Source organism: Mytilus galloprovincialis, chromosome 2 (genome assembly GCF_965363235.1).
Source record: "Mytilus galloprovincialis chromosome 2, xbMytGall1.hap1.1, whole genome shotgun sequence".
Taxonomy (NCBI): domain Eukaryota; kingdom Metazoa; phylum Mollusca; class Bivalvia; order Mytilida; family Mytilidae; genus Mytilus; species Mytilus galloprovincialis.
This window is the reverse complement of record NC_134839.1, coordinates 50,402,147-50,422,696: the sequence shown is the minus strand read 5'-3', so window position 1 is coordinate 50,422,696 and position 20,550 is coordinate 50,402,147. Positions and strand designations below refer to the sequence as shown.

The 20,550-nt window shown below is 34.0% G+C and overlaps 1 protein-coding gene across 1 annotated transcript in view; it reads left to right on the top strand.

The window, feature by feature from the left end:
- The window catches only part of LOC143063792 (uncharacterized), a 59,177-nt gene extending 53,668 nt beyond the window's left edge, over positions 1-5,509 (top strand). Inside the window, exon 15 of the mRNA XM_076236174.1 lies at positions 3-5,509. Coding sequence (XP_076092289.1) covers positions 3-638 — 636 coding nt within the window. The 3' untranslated portion in view covers positions 639-5,509. The remainder of the gene's footprint in view (positions 1-2) is intronic.
- The last annotated feature ends 15,041 nt before the right edge of the window (positions 5,510-20,550 follow it).

Sequence of the window (20,550 nt, the reverse complement as noted above, 5' to 3'; positions counted from 1 at the left end):
AGTCTGGAAATCAAGAATATAAAGGTTATGACAGTGAAAACTCTGTACCTACAGACATAGTAGCCAATCAACACACTTTGGAGGCTCTTATACCTCCTACCAAAAACTTTGATGGTTTCAATCATCCTTTTAAACATTTCTTTGAACAAGAAGAAGAACTTGCACATCATAAACGAAAAAATGAAATTATTAATTATTTGTTTATGGAGTACGAGAGCGATCTTGTGTCACAGAGTTCTGTCGAGTCAGCTGTTTCATCCGTTAAAGACGATCCAACTAAGGCCATACCCACTCCACCACCATCGATCACCTCAGGGAATTCTAAAGTAGAGATAAAGAATATTATAAAGTCTCGTGGACGTAAGCGTAAAGCAGCGGACACACCCACAGAGCCTATGCGGCAGAGTAAGCGGAAACGAGTTACTACATCATATTTTAATGTTCTAGATGTGCAAACAATAGAAAGTGTGAAATCAGAGCCCGTTAATATGGCTCAGATTAGAAATAATATGTGTCAGTACTTTGGGGCAGCTGATCGTCTCAAAAAAGGTGAGAAATACAATGTGTTTGGTAAACATGTCACTAATGATGGGAAAACAAAGTATTTAATTCAGTGGGAGGGTTTACAGACCAAATGATGAAACTCTGCTTTTAAATGTACATTTCATGGATATAGATATATATGTCATTACTTTTTGTCAATAATGCTTATTGCATGAAATTTGCAAAATTTACTGATTTGGTTAAATACAAAAACAAAATTGCTTTCAGTAATCTGAATAAACCTTCAGAATTTATCAACTATTTAGAGTTGTTAAGACTTATAGAAATGATGTTAATTGAAAAAGCATTCTCTAGCATGCAATGGCTGTAAAAGGCGATTGTTTCAAAATATATCATGAATATCATAATTAAGATAGGTGAAATTTTAAAACTGATTGAAGCAGATAATTAATATTCTTAAATGAATTTCAAATACTTTGAAGATATATGTTTCTTGACCTTACTTATTGTAATGCTTTGAAATAAGTGGGACATTACTGATTTGTAAAGGGTATGATGAGAAGAAAGACAAAAATGATTAAATTATTTGAGTTCTACAAAAATAATTTTTCAATAATTTCAAAGTATATGAGTAATTTTATGAAAATTATAATGTAGTAGAAATACCTAGTGAAAGCTGTATCAGTGTAGGTTTTTTGATTCATCATTGTCTAGGTCACAAATAATTTTTATTATTTTTTATTCAGAAGAGTACTCTTATTTGATAATACTTTGTTAACATTTTCAACATTCAAGAAGTAACACTGATTTACAATTATATTTATATATTTTCATGTACAAAAGTTCATATATATTTATTGAAGTTAGATTACATGTATATGACAAGGGTCCAAAAACATTAATTTTTCCTGTCCTGAAAATTCTTAGGGCTATAATTTATTTCAGTGTTGATTTAAAGAAAAAGAAAATTAAACATGAAAATTTACCAAGATCTAAAACAACCACTATTTATTGTATGGCAATTCACAGGGCCTTAGAAGTTACTGCTTGATGCCCCTTGGGATGTCTAGTTGATGGTACCTCATCATATTGACCAACTACAGACAATTTACTTTATTGTGAAATAATTTAATTTGAATTCGAAACCCTTGAATGAATAGCCTTTTGAGCCGACTGAAAAAAACATGATATATGTCATACAATACATGTAAAATAAAAACATGTGACTTCCAAACCCTTTTTGAGCCAACTTTATAAGCATGATACTTTTGATACATATATGCCAATTCACATGTCCAAAAAAAATCAGAATTTTAATTGTCTCCCTTATTCTTAATTATCATACAAATTATTCTTTATTTTAAATGTCAGCAACTTGGAGAAGGCAGCCAATTTTTTATACATTCTCTATTATCTGAGAATCGAACTAGATAATTTTATGTGAGTCGATCCAGGGAACAGGATTGTTTTATATCCTGAATAAAATTTGAGTGTTAATGTAATATAAATTATGTTTTATGTAAATTATTGTTCATGTGTATAGTTTGTTTGTTTACTGGAAAATCCTCCCAGATCAAAAATATGCCAGATACTTGTGTACATTCATAGATTGGAATAGGTAATAGATTTATTTTGATACATGCCTTTTATAGTATTATGCCAATATAAATAATCAAAGCATTCTGAACATAAACAGCAAGGAAGGTATAAAAAAAAAATAACAGAAATTGATGAATTTGTGTCACTTTTACATGTACTAAACATAATATTTGAAGTAAAATCTATTTGTTAAAAAAAGGTGGTAATGAAATATTTTAGTCTTAATTTTTTTCTACTGTTTTATGGTTCAAAAAAAGTACCATACAACACATATTATGGTACTTTTAAAGATGCTGCAATCCGTTCTTGAATGTTTTTCTTATGATAGTACTGAAAAAAGTTCAATTTTTATTATTTTTGTACATGATTTAAGTTTTATCTGGCATATTTTAGATCTGGCTATCAGTCTCTGGGAACCCCTATGTGTTCACTGTGTATAATGTAAATTATTTTTGAAAAATTATATATATAACTTGTTTAACATGAACAAATGTGATAAATGGTTGCTATGGTAATACATTTATTTTGTGTATATATAAATAGTTTTAGTGCTACCAAACTTTCTGTTGCAAATCTAAATGAAAATAGATATTTTTATGCCCCACCTACGATAGTAGAGGGGCATTATGTTTTCTGGTCTGTGCGTCCGTTCGCTTCAGGTTAAAGTTTTTGGTCAAGGTAGTTTTTGAAGAAGTTGAAGTCTAATCAACTTGAAACTTAGTACACATGTTCCCTATGATATGATCTTTCTAATTTTAATTCCAAATTAAAGTTTTGACCCCAATTTCACGGTCCACTAAACATAGAAAATGATAGTGCGAGTGGGGCATCCATGTACTTGGGACACATTCTTGTTTTAAATCGTTTGAAATAGTAAGTTGTTATTGGAGTAAAGATATCAAATTTGTTGGTTTAAAAATTATTTGATTGGGAAATTATAGCTTGTTTGTCTTTGATGTTTATTTCTTTAAATAGTATATATGTATTGTTGCCTTAAATCTAATGTTTACTTCTTTAAAAAGTATATATGTATTGTTGCCTCAAACAAAAAAAAAATGAAAGTTTTAAGTAGAAAGATAATTGTTTGTTTAGATGTAAAAGTGGAGTATTCACACTAATTTGTTGATAGTCTAAAAGTTTAAAAGCTTTTTGTGATAAGGCGATAGTATACAAGTTAATACCGTGGATTCATTTATTTTTATGGGTACCAATTTTCGTGGTTTGAGAAAAATTTGCTTATTCGTGGATATTTGATTTCGTGGTTTGAGAAAAATTTGCATATTCGTGGATATTTGATTTCGTGGTTTCCTTTAGGAAATATGTAATTCGTTGAATATTTGAATTCGTGGTTCTCATGTACCCACGAAATCCACAAAAATTAGTATCCAACGAATATTATGAATTCACAGTATTAGATTTTCACAGAAATTTATTTAGGTATGTTTGTTATGTCAAACATTAACGAAGAACAAGATATCTTTTTATACTTCAAGTTAACATGCCAGATTTTGATTGGCTAATATGAGGGAGGTAATTTATTCTATCCCTTTTCAGAACAGAACTTTATGTATTATATTATTTCCAAGTGAATTGTTGAATAATTTTGTTCATACATAGTCTTGCCCGGTTTATGAATATTAGAAATTTTGTTAAAATATTCTTTAATTTAAAAGGAAGAAAAAATAAAACTTTTGAAAATGTGATACAAATATAGAACTAGCTATATAATATCTGTGAATTTTATAGAAATAATAGTCATGTTAAAATTCTGAACTTTATATATTATTGCAGAATAATATCCATCTGAAGTTTAATTGTTGAATTATTTCTGTTTAAATGAAGTTTTCTGATTTTGGCTTGAAAAGATTAGAGTTTAGTATTTTACTAAAAAAATTCGTAATTTCTATGCAGCAAAACTTATTGTGATAGTGGCAGCATTTACAGATTTCTGAGACTCCACTAATAGGCAGATAAGTGAAGATTACCTTCTGATTAAATGTTCCATGTTTGAAAATCATTGCACTAAGTTGACATAAATTGTTGAGTTATACAATATCAATTGCTGTAAAACAACGTTTAGGTCTTAAGTGCTAATTAAATCTGTTAGATATTTCTTATGATTTAACTTTAAACCACTGAAAAAAAATTGACAAGGGAAGCAATACAGGCACAGGTGTGCCTCTGGTTGTTGACAGAGATGAAAATGTGTATTTCTGGTTTTAATTGTATATTAAAAAATTGCTTTCATGTCATTTTAAATATTTAACTCTGAAACAGACTTATATTATTTTCTGTTTGTCACTGTTAATTCTTATTTTAATTCTGTTTTATAGATGTACATTTACGTTTTAATTATTGTAAAAAGATGTAACTTTTAAAAGTATTTCTTTGACCTTGTTATTTTATACCAGTTAGAGTTGGTTATACATGTACTTTCATTTTAAAGAACTATTTAGATATTCATGGTTCCCACAGGTTCCTGACAGGGGTGAAGGTGGGAAAACTTGATAAAAAGTTGTCCCAAATTTGGATTGTTGAAGGATCACAAGATTGAATTCTATACATCATGTCACATGGCAGGCAATTCATTAACATGTACTGCAATCTCTTAAGTTACAAATAGATGTGTATTTGTATCAATCCGTGAATCTATTTGATATCATGATTCAAAGGTATCTTCTTATGTTAATGCTATAATATCAAAGTATAAAAGGAATTTCCAAAAACATTGGTCAGTACAACAGACAATACCCACACCCCACTCCTGGCTTCTCTGAGAAAAGATGTACAAACAACATTCAAATTATTGTCCTGACGTTGTGCAGGTATGAAACATTAGGTTAAACTAATTTCTACAGGAAGCCATCTAAGGTAGCTATAGGGTCTGACTGAATACTGGAACTGAAGAAGTAAAAGGTCAAATTTTTTATTTGAAACTGGAATTGTTTTAATGAAATAGAATTACTGTTTTATTTAGTTTTCATTAGTTTTCATTTTTTTCAACCCATAATCACACCTCTACAACAAATTAAGGCATTAGGTCAAGGTCATAAGACCAGCTTTTTCAATGGCCCATATAGGGAATAGAATTTTTTATCAAAATTTGAAGAAAAATATTTTGCTTGTCCTATCATCTGTGGGTATCATGTATTTTGAAATGGAACTTGCCTGAAGAATTATCAAATTGATTTTTGTATCAACTTTCCTCGTTTTTATGGAATGTCTCTTGCTCACAATCACAACAGAAGGTTGATTTCAAATTCTTACACTATCCATATAATGTTAGTATTCATGTATTGTTCTTTGACTATATATAGAAACTCATTTTCATAATGAAAAAAATATTTTAAAACATATAACTTGTATAACAAATTATTTTCAATAAATTGATTTGAAAATAAAGAAATATTTCGTTATTTTTAAGTCACATATATGGCCATTTGAGTAGAACATTTGTTCACTTTAGAAATAAGATGATGTGGTATTGTGAGCCATAAAAGTGTTCACCTAGAGACAATGAGAGAACAAGCCACCAGATGCCATAGATGGAGGCAACTAAAGGTCACTGTAATACTTTTTTAGGCAGTTAAGCTGTCTTATGCTACCACCCTAGATTTGTGTTCTTCCCACTGAATGGTGTAAAGAGTGCTATTGTTAACTTATTATCTAGGTGGCTAATATGCTATGAATAACTAATTGGGCACTTTGTTCATACTTTCAATTCTGGAATACAAAAAATATGACCAGAAAATCTTTAAATGGCAGTCAAACCACCCAAAATCTTTGAAGTTGGACATAGGAAGTTGTGCTCAATAGAAATCTGTATGTAGTTTATTACCCCATGTGCTTTTGGCTAAGATGTCAAAGAACAATTGTAAGAAATATTTCATTGCCGAAAATCTCTATTTACAAGTCGTTTACATCACCAAAATGGCAAAAGGTGCAGGGATATTGTACACCAAATCTCTAGAATAGAGGAAATATAGTTATATATAGTAGTATAAGTTGGTGGTATTTTAACTTACAAGAAACGTAAGTATTTTGATATTATAAAGTAAGTTTTGATAATTGTGATGTTCTTTGTGTTTTGGAAGATTGCCATTATTTAATTGATTTCAATTAAATCTATGCACATTTAAATTCCTTTCTTTTATTATAATCTGTTTATCACTGCTTGCCAAATAAAGTTGATGTTGATGGGATGTTTAAAGAAATGTGGACAACTCGTCCCCGAGACAAATCGAACCATCTAAGAAGACAACTCAACTGCTTGTCAGATTTACTTAGGGTTTCATAAAATGTTAGACGAACATGTCTAGTGGAGCCATCAATCTTTTGTTTGTGCACTTGGGTATTTTGAGGGGCCTATAAAAGCCTATGGGATTTAATTTTTCCAATTTTCAAATGACCATTACATAAAACAGGTAAGTGATAGACACACACAGGCTTCAGAAAAGGTAACAGGAGAATAGAACAAATCAACTGAAATATTAGGTGGTTATCCTGACCCCCTTCAATTTGAAAATGTGCTTGTATTTTGTAATGGTCACTGGCAGATCAAGAATATAAGGGGCCCACTGACTGACCTAAAAAAAAGGGGGGGCTCTCCAGTCATACTTCAGTGATTCCCTATACAACCAATCCTCACGAAAAAAGGGGCTGGGGTAGCCCCCCTGGATCCTCATTTGGGTCGAAATCCCCACCTCTAAACAATATAGAATGAAATTCAAAACAGTGTGGCTGTGGCCATTGATTGACACATTAAATTCATCCATTGACTGGGACAATTTAGGTGAACGTTTGTATGTAACGACCACTGCTCACTGTGTACTTTTTAAAGACACTTAAACTATGGGGTCACCAAAGGTTCTCAACACCTTAATAAAGTAATTCGAACAATTAATCAGAAATAACACGATGTTTTGATTTATATCAATTATATAAATCAAAACATAAAGGTTATTCCTGATTATTTATTCGAATTATTTTATAATTAAAGGCGTTAAGAAACCTTTGGTAACCCCACAGTTTAAATGTCTATCGTAGGTACGTCGTGAACAGTGGTCGTTACAGACAAACGTTCACGTAAATTGTCCCAGTCAATGGATGAATTTAATGTGTCAATCAATGGCCACAGCCACACTGTTTTGAATTTCATTCTATAAACTTGATGTCTATAATACTTACCCTTATGCTGTCTATAACCCAAACCCTTATGCTGTCTATATAGTGGAAGATATTAGCAAGCAAAATCGAGGGAATTGTGCAAATGATGATACAAGCATGAAAATTACCACAAAGCATCATTATTATATACATTTTAAGAAATAACTGCTGGCCATTAAAAAAAATAAAAATTTCAAGATGGCCACGGACATTTTCTAAAATGACTGTTTTCTTTAGTTTGAAAATACTGATTTTTCTGGAAAACTTTTCTTTGAACTTCGTTTAGTAAAAACCAATTATCAGGTTTGGCGGCTACCTTCCTTACATCACATATTTATTAAAAATGAATATTTGACATATCCAGTATTTGCGCATGCGTGAAAATGTTACAAAATTCTTTTAAAAACATTTGAACTATTTACTATATATTTAGTGTTTTTGGATTTCTAATGATAATATTATGAATTGGTTTAATAACATTTTTCAAAGTTATGATACACATGTGTTTAACACTTTTGCGCATGTGCAAAATATTTATAGACATCAAGAGCGATTTGTATGCACTACCAGGCAATTCTCAGGTATTCGATGAATAAGGCAAAAATGTGGTGAATCCCGGAAAAATATCAATTGTAACTGCAAATCAGCCACTTTTGGAAATGCCTAAGTAAATTCACTGGGAATGGTCTGATTTGTAGGGAAAAGATAAGTTTATCGTCATGTTTTGTGGATTGCACATTGAAATGACTTTTTATAAAACTCTCCAGGTGATATATTGCGTGATTGGGGATGGACATGTGCTCTCGCTGGAGCCAATATTGCAACATCAAGAACGGCAGATTCTTTTAATGTATGTTCAAATGTATCTAGGACTAGACAGGCGCATCAGACAACTGCATGTATTTTGCTTGAACTGTTAATTTCGGATTATGAAAGCTAAATTAAAGTTTCATTCCTGGCGTTCAATTATAAAATAAGAACTTCTTCTGGTTTTGTTATCATGCTCATTTTATGAGTGAGATTTCGTACTTTACAAACAGTCCATATAAAGCATGATAGCGTATTGTTTTTGGTCTTGATCGTGTAAATTATGCCCGAGCGTTACCGACCCATCTCCAAGATATGACTTCCCTTCCCGAACATCAACCACAGGTGGCAATGAAATTTGAAAATGATAATTTCACTGTATGTAAGACCAGCAAATTTCTTTCTTATAACACAATTGATCAGACACAAAAACAGAATAATGCAATTGTGAAGGCGATGTTGGTGTTCTAGGATTAACCGAAGATCCCATTTAGACAAATGGATAGTAGCTGGACCAGGAGTCAGTATACTAGAAGCTGAATTTGAAAGATCTTGTGGTTTGGGTCATTCTTTAACAGATGAACGACCTAATGATAACTACGCAAACACAAAAAGATGTCTTTAAACAGCTTTAAAGGCTCTGTAAAGTGATGAACGAGTTTAGAAATTCATTTCTAAAAGAGTCGTCAGATTTGTAAAAAAATACTCCATTTAGGAAATTGTTGAACAGGTAAGATATGTAAATAAACTCCAATATATTGGTCCAAAAAATACGAAGATCTTTTGAAGCAAATGCAAAACGAAGGAGAACCTGCTTTTTATAACAAATTAAAAATAACAACTTCCTATGTTGGCCGCAAAATGAAACTGCAAACGTATTTGTCAAAAACAAAGCTAGAGAACCTTAAAAGTGTTTGGGAAACTTTTCTAGACTTTTCATTTCTTGTTACAGTAGACAGTTTTACATAGAATATTTCTTTATCCATAAAAACCAAACTGCTCCTCCGTTTTTATCTTAGGATGTTTCTTGAAATAGTGGTATTAAATCGCTGCAAATGGGTTTACTTGAAACATTTTGCGATTTGCTGATCCAAATTCGGACGCATTTATCGTCGGTGGGGCAGGAAAGGTTAATTCCAGGTCACAAAGTTAGGCAAAAATATTTGATTATTATGCAAATGATGTCATTCCGCTTTACATATAATCTTGCATCGATAAGTATTCAAGAGTAGACATGGTATTTGATGTTTACAAAATGAATAAGTTTAAGGCTGTGACAAGACAAAGGCAAGGTTTTTGTGCCAGATTGAAAGGTGTTTGTTCTGGTAGAACACCAAGAGTTTGGAGTAGTTTTCTCTGTGAAGATGACAACGAAACGAAATTGTACAAGTTTCTTGCTGACAAAATTGAGACTAATAAAAATGTGTATGTTACTCATGGTTCGGCATGATTATGAGAAATGTTGTAAAATGTAATTTAAGGTAGTACTGACACAGATATAATAGTATCAAGAATTGCAGCAAAACTAGGTATAACACATTGTGGATAGGTTATGAACGGAATAAAGACTTTTGATGGCTTCCTGTACGTGACATATCAAATGCGTTTGGTCCTTGTGTAGCTGATCTTCATTTCGTCCATGCATTCAGTGGATATGACACTTTGTCGAATTGTCGTGGGAAAGGGAAGAGGTCAGCTTGGCTAACAATGGAAGGTCTTTTTCTAGATGTAAAGGACGTTTTTTTTTTTGGCTTAATTATGAATCGAGGCACGATGTGAATTATTTGCCAGGAAGCAGCGGCATTGTGATGCAATTCCGCCTACAAGAGGTTCTTTTCCAGAGCACATCAAAAGAGAAGTAAATCAAAAGGGGGGGGGGGGTGTTTGGGCTCAGCCTGATTCATGTATTCGACAGGTACATGTACAAGTCATGAACACTGGGGTTGGATGAAAGAAAGAATCAATGACAATTGGAAACTGAAATGGACTTCTTTGACTGCCGTTGCATCCTCGTGTCAGGAACTTTTGAAATGCGGAGGCATTGGTGACTGTAAATGCTACCGTTCTGCCCTTCCTTGTACGGGTTGTGGTTTAGGCAACTATCGGATAATTATAAGATAAGCAACCTGTCTTTTTATCCAAACTAGGCATTTAAACTTAATAAAGAGTGTTCTCACTTGTTATAAAGTTGATAAAATTATAAAAGTATTTGCCTCCATTTTGGAACCGGAAATCACTCTTTTTCTTCATTTATGTATTGTTTTGTCGTATTTAGGAACTGTTTTTAAAGTTTTATCATAACTTACATTGGATTATACTTATAACACATCTTTCAAGGATTTACATCCCTTGTGAAATTGCTTGAAAGTATAAAAATTGAAATTTTTGACTTTTTTACCGGCATTTTGAAACCGGAAGTCACCTAAAGTTTCAATAATGTATTGTCTAGTCGTAATTTAGGAACTGTCTTTTGCTTTTTATCAAATCTAACATTAGATTTTACATATAACACACCTTTTAAAGGATTAACGAATCATTGTCAATTTGTAATGACGCCATTTCCAAAATGTGTAGTGGCCATCTTGAAAAGTTGATTTTTTTTTCTGGCCAGCAGCGGATTTTTTATCAATATCATTTAGTCAACCTTTATACCAAATTTCATGCTTGTATCACGATTTGCACAATTATGTCCATAATATCTCCCACTAATAACACTAACCCTGATGTTGTCTTTAACCCTAACCCTGATGCTGTCTATAACCCTAACCCTAATGATGTCTATAATCCTTACCCTTATGCTGTCTATAACCCTAACCCTGATGCTGTCTATAACCCTAACCCTAATGATGTCTATAATCCTTACCCTAATGCTGTCGATAACTCTAACCCTAATGCTGTCTTTAACTCTTACCCTCATGCTGTCTATAACCCTAACCCTAATGCTGCCTGTAACCCTAACGCTAATGGTTTCTAACCCTAATTTTAATGCTGTCTATTATCCTAACCCTAATGCTGTCTGTAACCCTAATCCTAATGATGTCTAAAACCCTAACCGTAATGCTGTCTTTAACCCTAACCCTAATGCAGTCTTTAACCCTAACCCTAATGTTATCTATAACCCTAACTCTAATGATGTCTATAACCCTAACCCTAATGATGTCTATAACCCTAACCCTAATGCTGTTTATAAGTCTAAGACTAATGCTGTCTATAACCCTAAAACTAATGATGTCTAAAACCCTAACCCTAATGCTGACCATAGCCCAAACCCTAATGAAGTCTATAACCCTTACCCTAATACTGTCTATAACCGTAACCATAATGTATGCTGTCTAAAACTTTACCGTAATGCTGTCTATAACCCTAACCCTAATGCTGTCTATAACCCTAACCGTTATGCTGTCTATAACTCTAACCTGAATGTTTATATAATCCTTACCCTAATGCTGTCTATATCTAGCACTAATGCTTTATATAATCCTTACCCTAATGCTGTCTATAGCTCTAACCCTAATGATGTCTATAACTCTAACCCTGATGCTGTCTATAACCTTAACCCTAATGAAGTCTACAACACTAACCCTAATGCTGTCTATAACCCTAACCCTAATGCTTTATATAATCCCTACCCTAATGCTGTCTATAGCTCTAACCCTAATGATGTCTATAACCCTAACACTAATGCTGTATGTAACCCTTACCCTAATGCTTTAATGTAACCCGAACCCTAATGCTGCCTGTAACCCTAACCCTAATGCTGTCTTTATCCCTAACCATGATGCTGTCTATAACCTGAACCCAAATGCTGTCTATAACCCTAACCATAATGCTGTATATATCCCTAACCCTAATGCTGTCTATATCCCTAACCCTAATGATGTCCATAACCCTAACCCTATTTTTTTTCTAAAATCCTAACCCAGAATGCTTTCTATAATCCTTACCCTAATGATGTCTATAACCCTAACCTTGATGCCGCCTATAACCCTAACCCTTATGCTGTCTAAAACCCTAACCCTAATGCTGACTATAGCCCTAACACTAATGAAGTCTATAACCCTTACCCTAATGCTGTCTATAACTGTAACCATAATGTATGTTGTATAAAACTTAACCGTAATGCTGTCTATAACCCTAACCCTAATGCTGTCTATAACCCTAACCGTAATACTGTCTATAACTCGAGCTTTAATGTTTTATATAATCCTTACCCTAATGCTGTCTATATCTATCACTAATGCTGTCTATAACCCTAACCCTGATGCTGTCTCTATCTAGCACTAATGCTGTCTGTAACCCTAACCCTAATGACCTCTATAACCCTAACCCTAATGCTGTCTGTAACCCTAATCCTAATGCTGTCTATAACCCTAACCCTAATGCTATATGTAACCCTTACCCTAGTGACGTCTATAATCCTAACCCTAATGCTGTCTGTAACCCTAACCCTTATGATGTCTATCAACCTAACTCAAATGCTTTCGGTAACCCTAACCCTAATGCTGACTATAACCCTAACCCTAATGCTGTCTGTAACCCTAACATTTATGATGTCTATAACCCTAACCCTAATGATGTCTATAACCCCAACCCTAATGCTGTCTATAGCTCTAACCCTAATGATGTCTATAACCCTAACACTAATGCTGTATGTAACCCTTACCCTAATGCTTTATATAACCCGAACCCTAATGCTGCCTGTAACCCTAACCCTAATGCTGTCTTTATCCCTAACCATGATGCTGTCTATAACCTGAACTCAAATGCTGTCAATAACCCTAACCATAATGCTGTATATATCCCTAACCCTAATGCTGTCTATATCCCTAACCCTAATGATGTCCATAACCCTAACCCTATTTTTTTCTAAAATCCTAACCCTAATGCTGTATATAATCCTAACCCAGAATGCTTTCTATAATCCTTACCCTAATGATGTCTATAACCCTAACCTTGATGCCGTCTATAACCCTAACCCTTATGCCGTCTAAAACTCTAACCCTAATGCTGACTATAGCCCTAACACTAATGTAGTCTATAACCCTTACCCTTATACTGTCTATAACTGTAACCATAATGTATGTTGTATAAAACTTAACCGTAATGCTGTCTATAACCCTAACCCTAATGCTTTATATAATCCCTACCCTAATGCTGTCTATAGCTCTAACCCTAATGATGTCTATAACCCAAACACTAATGCTGTATGTAACCCTTACCCTAATGCAAATATATAACCCGAACCCTAATGCTGCCTGTAACCCTAACCCTAATGCTGTCTTTATCCCTAACCATGATGCTGTCTATAACCTGAACCCAAATGCTGTCTATAACCCTAACCATAATGCTGTATATATCCCTAACCCTAATGCTGTCTATATCCCTAACCCTAATGATGTCCATAACCCTAACCCTATTTTTTTTCTAAAATCCTAACCCAGAATGCTTTCTATAATCCTTACCCTAATGATGTCTATAACCCTAACCTTGATGCCGTCTATAACCCTAACCCTTATGCTGTCTAAAACCCTAACCCTAATGCTGACTATAGCCCTAACACTAATGAAGTCTATAACCCTTACCCTAATGCTGTCTATAACTGTAACCATAATGTATGTTGTATAAAACTTAACCGTAATGCTGTCTATAACCCTAACCGTAATGCTGTCTATAACCCTAACCCTAATGCTGTCTATAACCCTAACCGTAATGCTGTCTATAACTCAAGCCTTAATGTTTTATATAATCCTTACCCTAATGCTGTCTATATCTATCACTAATGCTGTCTATAACCCTAACCCTGATTCTGTCTCTATCTAGCACTAATGCTGTCTATAACCCTAACCCTAATGCTGTCTATACCTAGCACTAATGCTGTCTAACTCCTACCCTAATGCTGTCTATAACTCTAACCCGAATGCTGTCTGTAACCCTAACCCGAATGCTGTCTGTAACCCTAACGCTAATGCTGTCTGTAACCTTAAACCTAATGCTGTCTATTACTCTAACCCTAATGCTGTCTGTAACCCTAACCCTAATAACCTCTATAACCCTAACCCTAATGCTGTCTGTAACCCTAACCCTAATGCTGTCTATAACCCTAACCATGATGCTGTCTATAACCTAAACTCAAATGCTGTCAATAACCCTAACCATAATGCTGTATATATCCCTAACCCTAATGCTGTCTATATCCCTAACCCTAATGATGTCCATAACCCTAACCCTATTTTTTTCTAAAATCCTAACCCTAATGCTGTATATAATCCTAACCCAGAATGCTTTCTATAATCCTTACCCTAATGATGTCTATAACCCTAACCTTGATGCCGTCTATAACCCTAACCCTTATGCCGTCTAAAACCCTAACCCTAATGCTGACTATAGCCCTAACACTAATGTAGTCTATAACCCTTACCCTTATACTGTCTATAACTGTAACCATAATGTATGTTGTATAAAACTTAACCGTAATGCTGTCTATAACCCTAACCCTAATGCTTTATATAATCCCTACCCTAATGCTGTCTATAGCTCTAACCCTAATGATGTCTATAACCCTAACACTAATGCTGTATGTAACCCTTACCCTAATGCAAATATATAACCCGAACCCTAATGCTGCCTGTAACCCTAACCCTAATGCTGTCTTTATCCCTAACCATGATGCTGTCTATAACCTGAACCCAAATGCTGTCTATAACCCTAACCATAATGCTGTATATATCCCTAACCCTAATGCTGTCTATATCCCTAACCCTAATGATGTCCATAACCCTAACCCTATTTTTTTTTCTAAAATCCTAACCCAGCATGCTTTCTATAATCCTTACCCTAATGATGTCTATAACCCTAACCTTGATGCCGTCTATAACCCTAACCATTATGCTGTCTAAAACTCTAGCCTTAATGTTTTATATAATCCTTACCCTAATGCTGTCTATATCTATCACTAATGCTGTCTACAACCCTAACCCTGATGCTGTCTCTATATAGCACTAATGCTGTCTATAACCCTAACCCTAATGCTGTCTATATACCTAGCACTAATGCTGTCTTTAACTCCTACCCTAATGCTGTCTATAACTCTAACCCACCCGAATGCTGTCTGTAACCCTAACCCGAATGCTGTCTGTAACCCTAACGCTAATGCTGTCTGTAACCTTAAACCTAATGCTGTCTATTACCCTAACCCTAATGCTGTCTGTAACCCTAACCCTAACCCTAATGCTGTAACCCTAACCCTAATGCTGTCTATAACCCTAACCCTAATGCTGTATGTAACCCTTACCCTAGTGACGTCTATAATCCTAACCCTAATGCTGTCTGTAACCCTAACCCTTATGATGTCTATCAACCTAACTCAAATGCTGTCGGTAACCCTAACCCTAATCCTAATGCTGTCTATAACCCTAACATTTATGATGTCTATAACCCTAACCCTTATGCTGTCTATAACTCTAACCATAATGGTGTCTATAACCCTAACCCCAATGATGTCTATAACCCTAACCCTAATGATGTCTACAACCCTAACCCTAATGCTGTCTAAAACCCTAACCCTAATGATGACTATAACCCTAATCCTAATTTTGCCTATAACCCTAACCTTTATGAAGTCTATCATCCTAACCCTAATGATAACTATAACCCTAACCCTACTGCTGTCTATAACCCTGACCCTAATGATGTATATAACCGTAACCCTAATGCTGTCTATATCTTTAACCATAATGATGTGTAACTCTTATCCTCATGCTGTCTATAACTAATGCTGTCTATAACTGTAACCCTAATGATGTCTATAACCATAATCCGAATGATGTCTATAACTCTAACCCTAATGCTGTTTATAACCCTAACCCTAATGCTGTTTATAACCCTAGTGCTGTATATAACCCTAACGCTGACTTTAACCCTAACCCTAATGTTGTCTATAACCCTAACCCTTATGCTGTCTATAACCCTAACCCCAATGCTGTCTATAACAGTAACCCTAGTGCTGTCTATAACCCTAACCCTAATGATGTCTGTAACCCTAACCCTAATGCTGTCTATAACCTTATAGTACGGTGACCAAACCCAATATTTTTAAAATTTAATCGTGAAACATACTATATGGCTATATCATATATCATTGGATCCGGAAAAATGAGTACTTTTGGAATATCGATGTCGCCAAAAAGAAATGGGGTAACAGTTTTGTATAAATTAAGGTCAAAGATCAACATACTGTTTTCTTTCTATATTTTCAAAATTGAAAGATATCAGCAGCATTTTGTATTAAATTTCAAATCAATTGACAAATTATCTCTAAAATGTAAAAAAAAAAAAAAAAAAAAAAAAAGGAATCTTATTACTTAATCGATTATTTCTGAAAATTGGCGTTTTTCAAACACTTGTTGTATGATCCCATTCTATTATACAAGATCAATACAAATTCCGTTGAAGTTACCTTGCCGGGCGACATTCAACCTCAGCAATAAATGATAAATGTTGTTTTCGATTAAAGCCTTCTATACCGAACGTTTATTTTGCAAAAGCTCATGCATGTAATTCATTGCAACCAAAAACCACTTATTACCTCTCAAAAACAGCTACAATTAAAAAATCCAATCAAAATGATCCATAAAGCAGATTTCTTCAAGGAATATCTTCCGATTCGTCTGTCAAGGAATTTCTACATAATTCTGACCCTTGACAGGAGCAAAGCTCCGTACATCTAAGGTTTTAATTGTTGTGAACAAACTCTTTTCACATGGAGATTTTCCCTCACATGAACACACAAGATCCTGCAATAATTCTGCTGAAATATGCCCTTCAAAATAAACAGTGTGTAAAGAATTAATTAATTTTCGCCAACCTTATTCTAAAGATGACGGAACAGGGGGTTTAGCAATGTGTGATGCGGTCAAAATTGCCGATTCAAAGAGAGGTAACCTGGCTAAACCTACATCTTTACTGGTGGCAAGCTTGACGCGCATTTTATTCATATCATGATTTAAAGATATTCTTCAGATCATGCATCTTCTAAACTAAATTCTTGCACAAACAAGAGCTTCATCTTCGTCAGTACTCCCAAAGCTCTGTAACTACAATAGTCATGCGTGTCCTTCAAAGTCCTGTATACTATTTTCTCACTACTCCAAACAGAGACGAAGTTGTGTCGCATCCGGTAAGAGTGTGTACAGTAGGAGTCAGTTTATAAATTGTTGGGGAAAAGCAAGCACATAGTTGGTAAATGGGTAAAATTCTTCAACTATTCTTTACACTGCTAATGTTCCCCATCTGCATCTACAACTCGCATGCATGTGTCATCTGTTTGTAGTAGTGAACACACAGAACAATCACACCCGTATATGTGGTCCGTATGATTATTCTGTCGCTCAGTCCTGGTTCTTTTCATGTCCATGTATAAGGCATTAGTTATTATACGAGTATTGGCCCTTGTTGGGTGCTTACCAAGTTACGACAGTCATTAACACTATTGTCTGAAATAACTCCGACAATTTCGGATTTACAACCGTTCCGGCTAAGTTAAGCTCACTATAAGGTGGAATCATAGGGGATTTGTCAGAGTTGTGAAGAAGAAAAACTACCAAAGAAATTAGAGAGAGGAATCCTTCTCCCTTCAATAATCTGATACACTTTGGTGGAAGCTGTAATCTTTGTGCGGCTTTACTTTGGAGCAGACAACTTTATTGAGTTGTTCATGTCGTAGCGGTAAAAGAATGTCTGCTACTGTGTGCGCTAGAGAAAATCATTGGGTCATATTTTTATAATAGTCAGCTGCAAGGTCACCAAATTTTTTACTTTCTGTTATCATCAATACATTTGAGCAATGCCATACCACCTTTCAGACTGGTGTAAGTTGTGAGTGATGGGACAAAGGAAGGTAAGGAAAGTGCACAAGAGACATTAGAATCAAGTTGGATCACCAAATCAGGAATTTCATCAAACGACCCACACTCTTTAACACATTGCTAGCAGATTCCATAATTAAGTCTTTCAACAGACACTCTTTACAGTGAAGGAAGTGATTCAGTACTTCTTCTCTGGCAGACGATACACTTTTCAAAATTAAAACGCATGTGTTGCCTTTTTTTACTAGGACCTAATCGTAAAGGACTTTATAATTCAAACATTTTCCAGATAAGTACATGTCCAAATTCAGACTTGGTTCTTACTTTGTAAAATATATCAAAAAGAAAAAAAACCATATCAAATAAACATACGAAAATAAGAAATCTTTTAAAAATACATAAAAAGACACGATAACCAACACGAAATAGGACTATGAACTGACAAAAAAGATCGAATTGAACAAATTTGGCAATGAAAAATCGTTGTTATACGAAATATCATTTATAGATTAAAATAATAGTATCGGTCCGGTTCAATATTTTTGTACAAGTCGAATTTCTAGAGGAAAACTTGTAACCTGTATCTTCATTTTGTAGTGTATATTTTGTTTCAATGCACAAGTCGAAGTAATGCTTCTGAGATAAATGATTTTGAAATTGTTGTTTAATCGTAAAATTAAATGACGAAAATGAATTGAAACGTACTCTATTAAATGCAAAATATTCGTAGTGTTCAATTTTTACAAAAACTCTTCAATAACAGATTAATTTTGCTAAACTTTGTTTGAAATTGTTAAAATAAGGTTTTACAACAATGCATATAATAACAAAAAGCATATCACGAATGTTCTTTTAGAATGTAGGCCTAAATTCTTTTGAAAGTAATTTTTTCTTTAAAGTAAGGGAACGAACTTCAAAGCCCATTTTACAAAAATTGCACCGTACGATTTTTTGACAAGTCAAAATGTGAAGTGTAACCTTTGAACTACCAATACTGTGATTTATAGCCGTATAGTCCGAATGACGATTAAACTCCTTAAATAAGCGACTTTTCCTTACTTGGTCACCGTACTATTAACCCTAATACTGTCTGTAACTCTAACCCTAATGCTGTATATAACCCTAACCCTAATGCTCTCTATAACCTTAACCCTAATTCTGTCTATAACCTTAACCCTAATGCTGTCTATAACTTTAACCCTAATGCTGTCTATAACGGCTAACCCTAATGCTTTCTATAACCCTAACCCTAATGCTGTCTATAACCCTAACCCTGTCTGTTTGACTATAATCATTGTCATTTGACACTTTAAAGGGATTATTCGCCCTTTGAGGGGGTTATTGATGCTATGGCTATTTTACCTGAAGTTTTTTTTTTATTGAATTATCCGGAAAATGAAAACAATCGAATAAACTATTTTGAAAATAAATCAATATGACCAAAATTTTGAATATACTTTTTAATTTGTAGGAAGATTTTTCCTTTTTTCCTTTTTGTATTTTTGACAGTGAAGAAACAACACTTATCAACTTGAAAGGAACATAACCGATTGCAAAACAAGATTTAAAATTAATATTAAAGTGCCCTATTTTTACCACAGAGGCACTGTTTTGAATTGTTTTTGCAAATTTTGGTTGGTATTTGTTGTCAATTTGTATTAAATTAGTAACGTTTTTAACTTTGGCAGCAATATTTCTGTGTTTTCCATCAAATGTGCAATTTACTTTCCATATCCGTATACTGGAAATGGGCTTCAAAATAAAAGGTCTGGAGTACAATGATCTTAATACTGACGAGACCTCTTTAGCCGAGAAGTCTATGTAGTCTAGAATCTGAAAGGTAATCAAACTACTGTGTCACTAGCCAGTCAACACTGAGGTTTTCATAGCTCGAGTCCCGCACATGGTATGTGCATTCGACTACAATCTTTATTGAATAGGATTGTTAGTTTACTACCGGAGGTCGATTGTTCTCTCAAGACACTGGGGTTCCTCCACAAATACAGGACACTAATAGGTGACCGCAGGGTCTTTGCGTCCATTAATAATAACTGCATGATCTCCAAGAACGGGTGAGTAATAACTTCTAGAACTTTTTTCTTATTATTAACGATTTTATATCTCGTTCTCCGTTTTTCCCGATTTTTATTTTCCGTGGAACATTTTTGCGATTTTTATGTAACGTGTTTCCGTGTTTAGGTCCCCCTTTACCACCCTCTTACAATAACGACTGTTCTTTTTTTCATTTTAAACAATAAAGTAATAAAACCCTCTTTAAATAACTAAAACTGGCAAAATTGACAGACTACTAGAAAACTCTCAAAATTTAAACCAAACACACACACATATAGATAAAATAAAGTTAAATACATTTATCTATTTGAACACCCAGAACATCTCCTATCTTTTCAGAAATCCTTAAGATTTTTAACGCCATTTAGGAAAACATTCTTCATGTCCAACTAGACTTAAATTTGTACAATATTTTTTTTTTATAACAGTCCTAATTTATATATTTGCTAATGTAGTTATAGAGAAAAGGGTTCAAATATGTATTATGGCCACTGGCCACCTTGTGCCCGCAAACAATTGTATGACCAAAAGCGACATA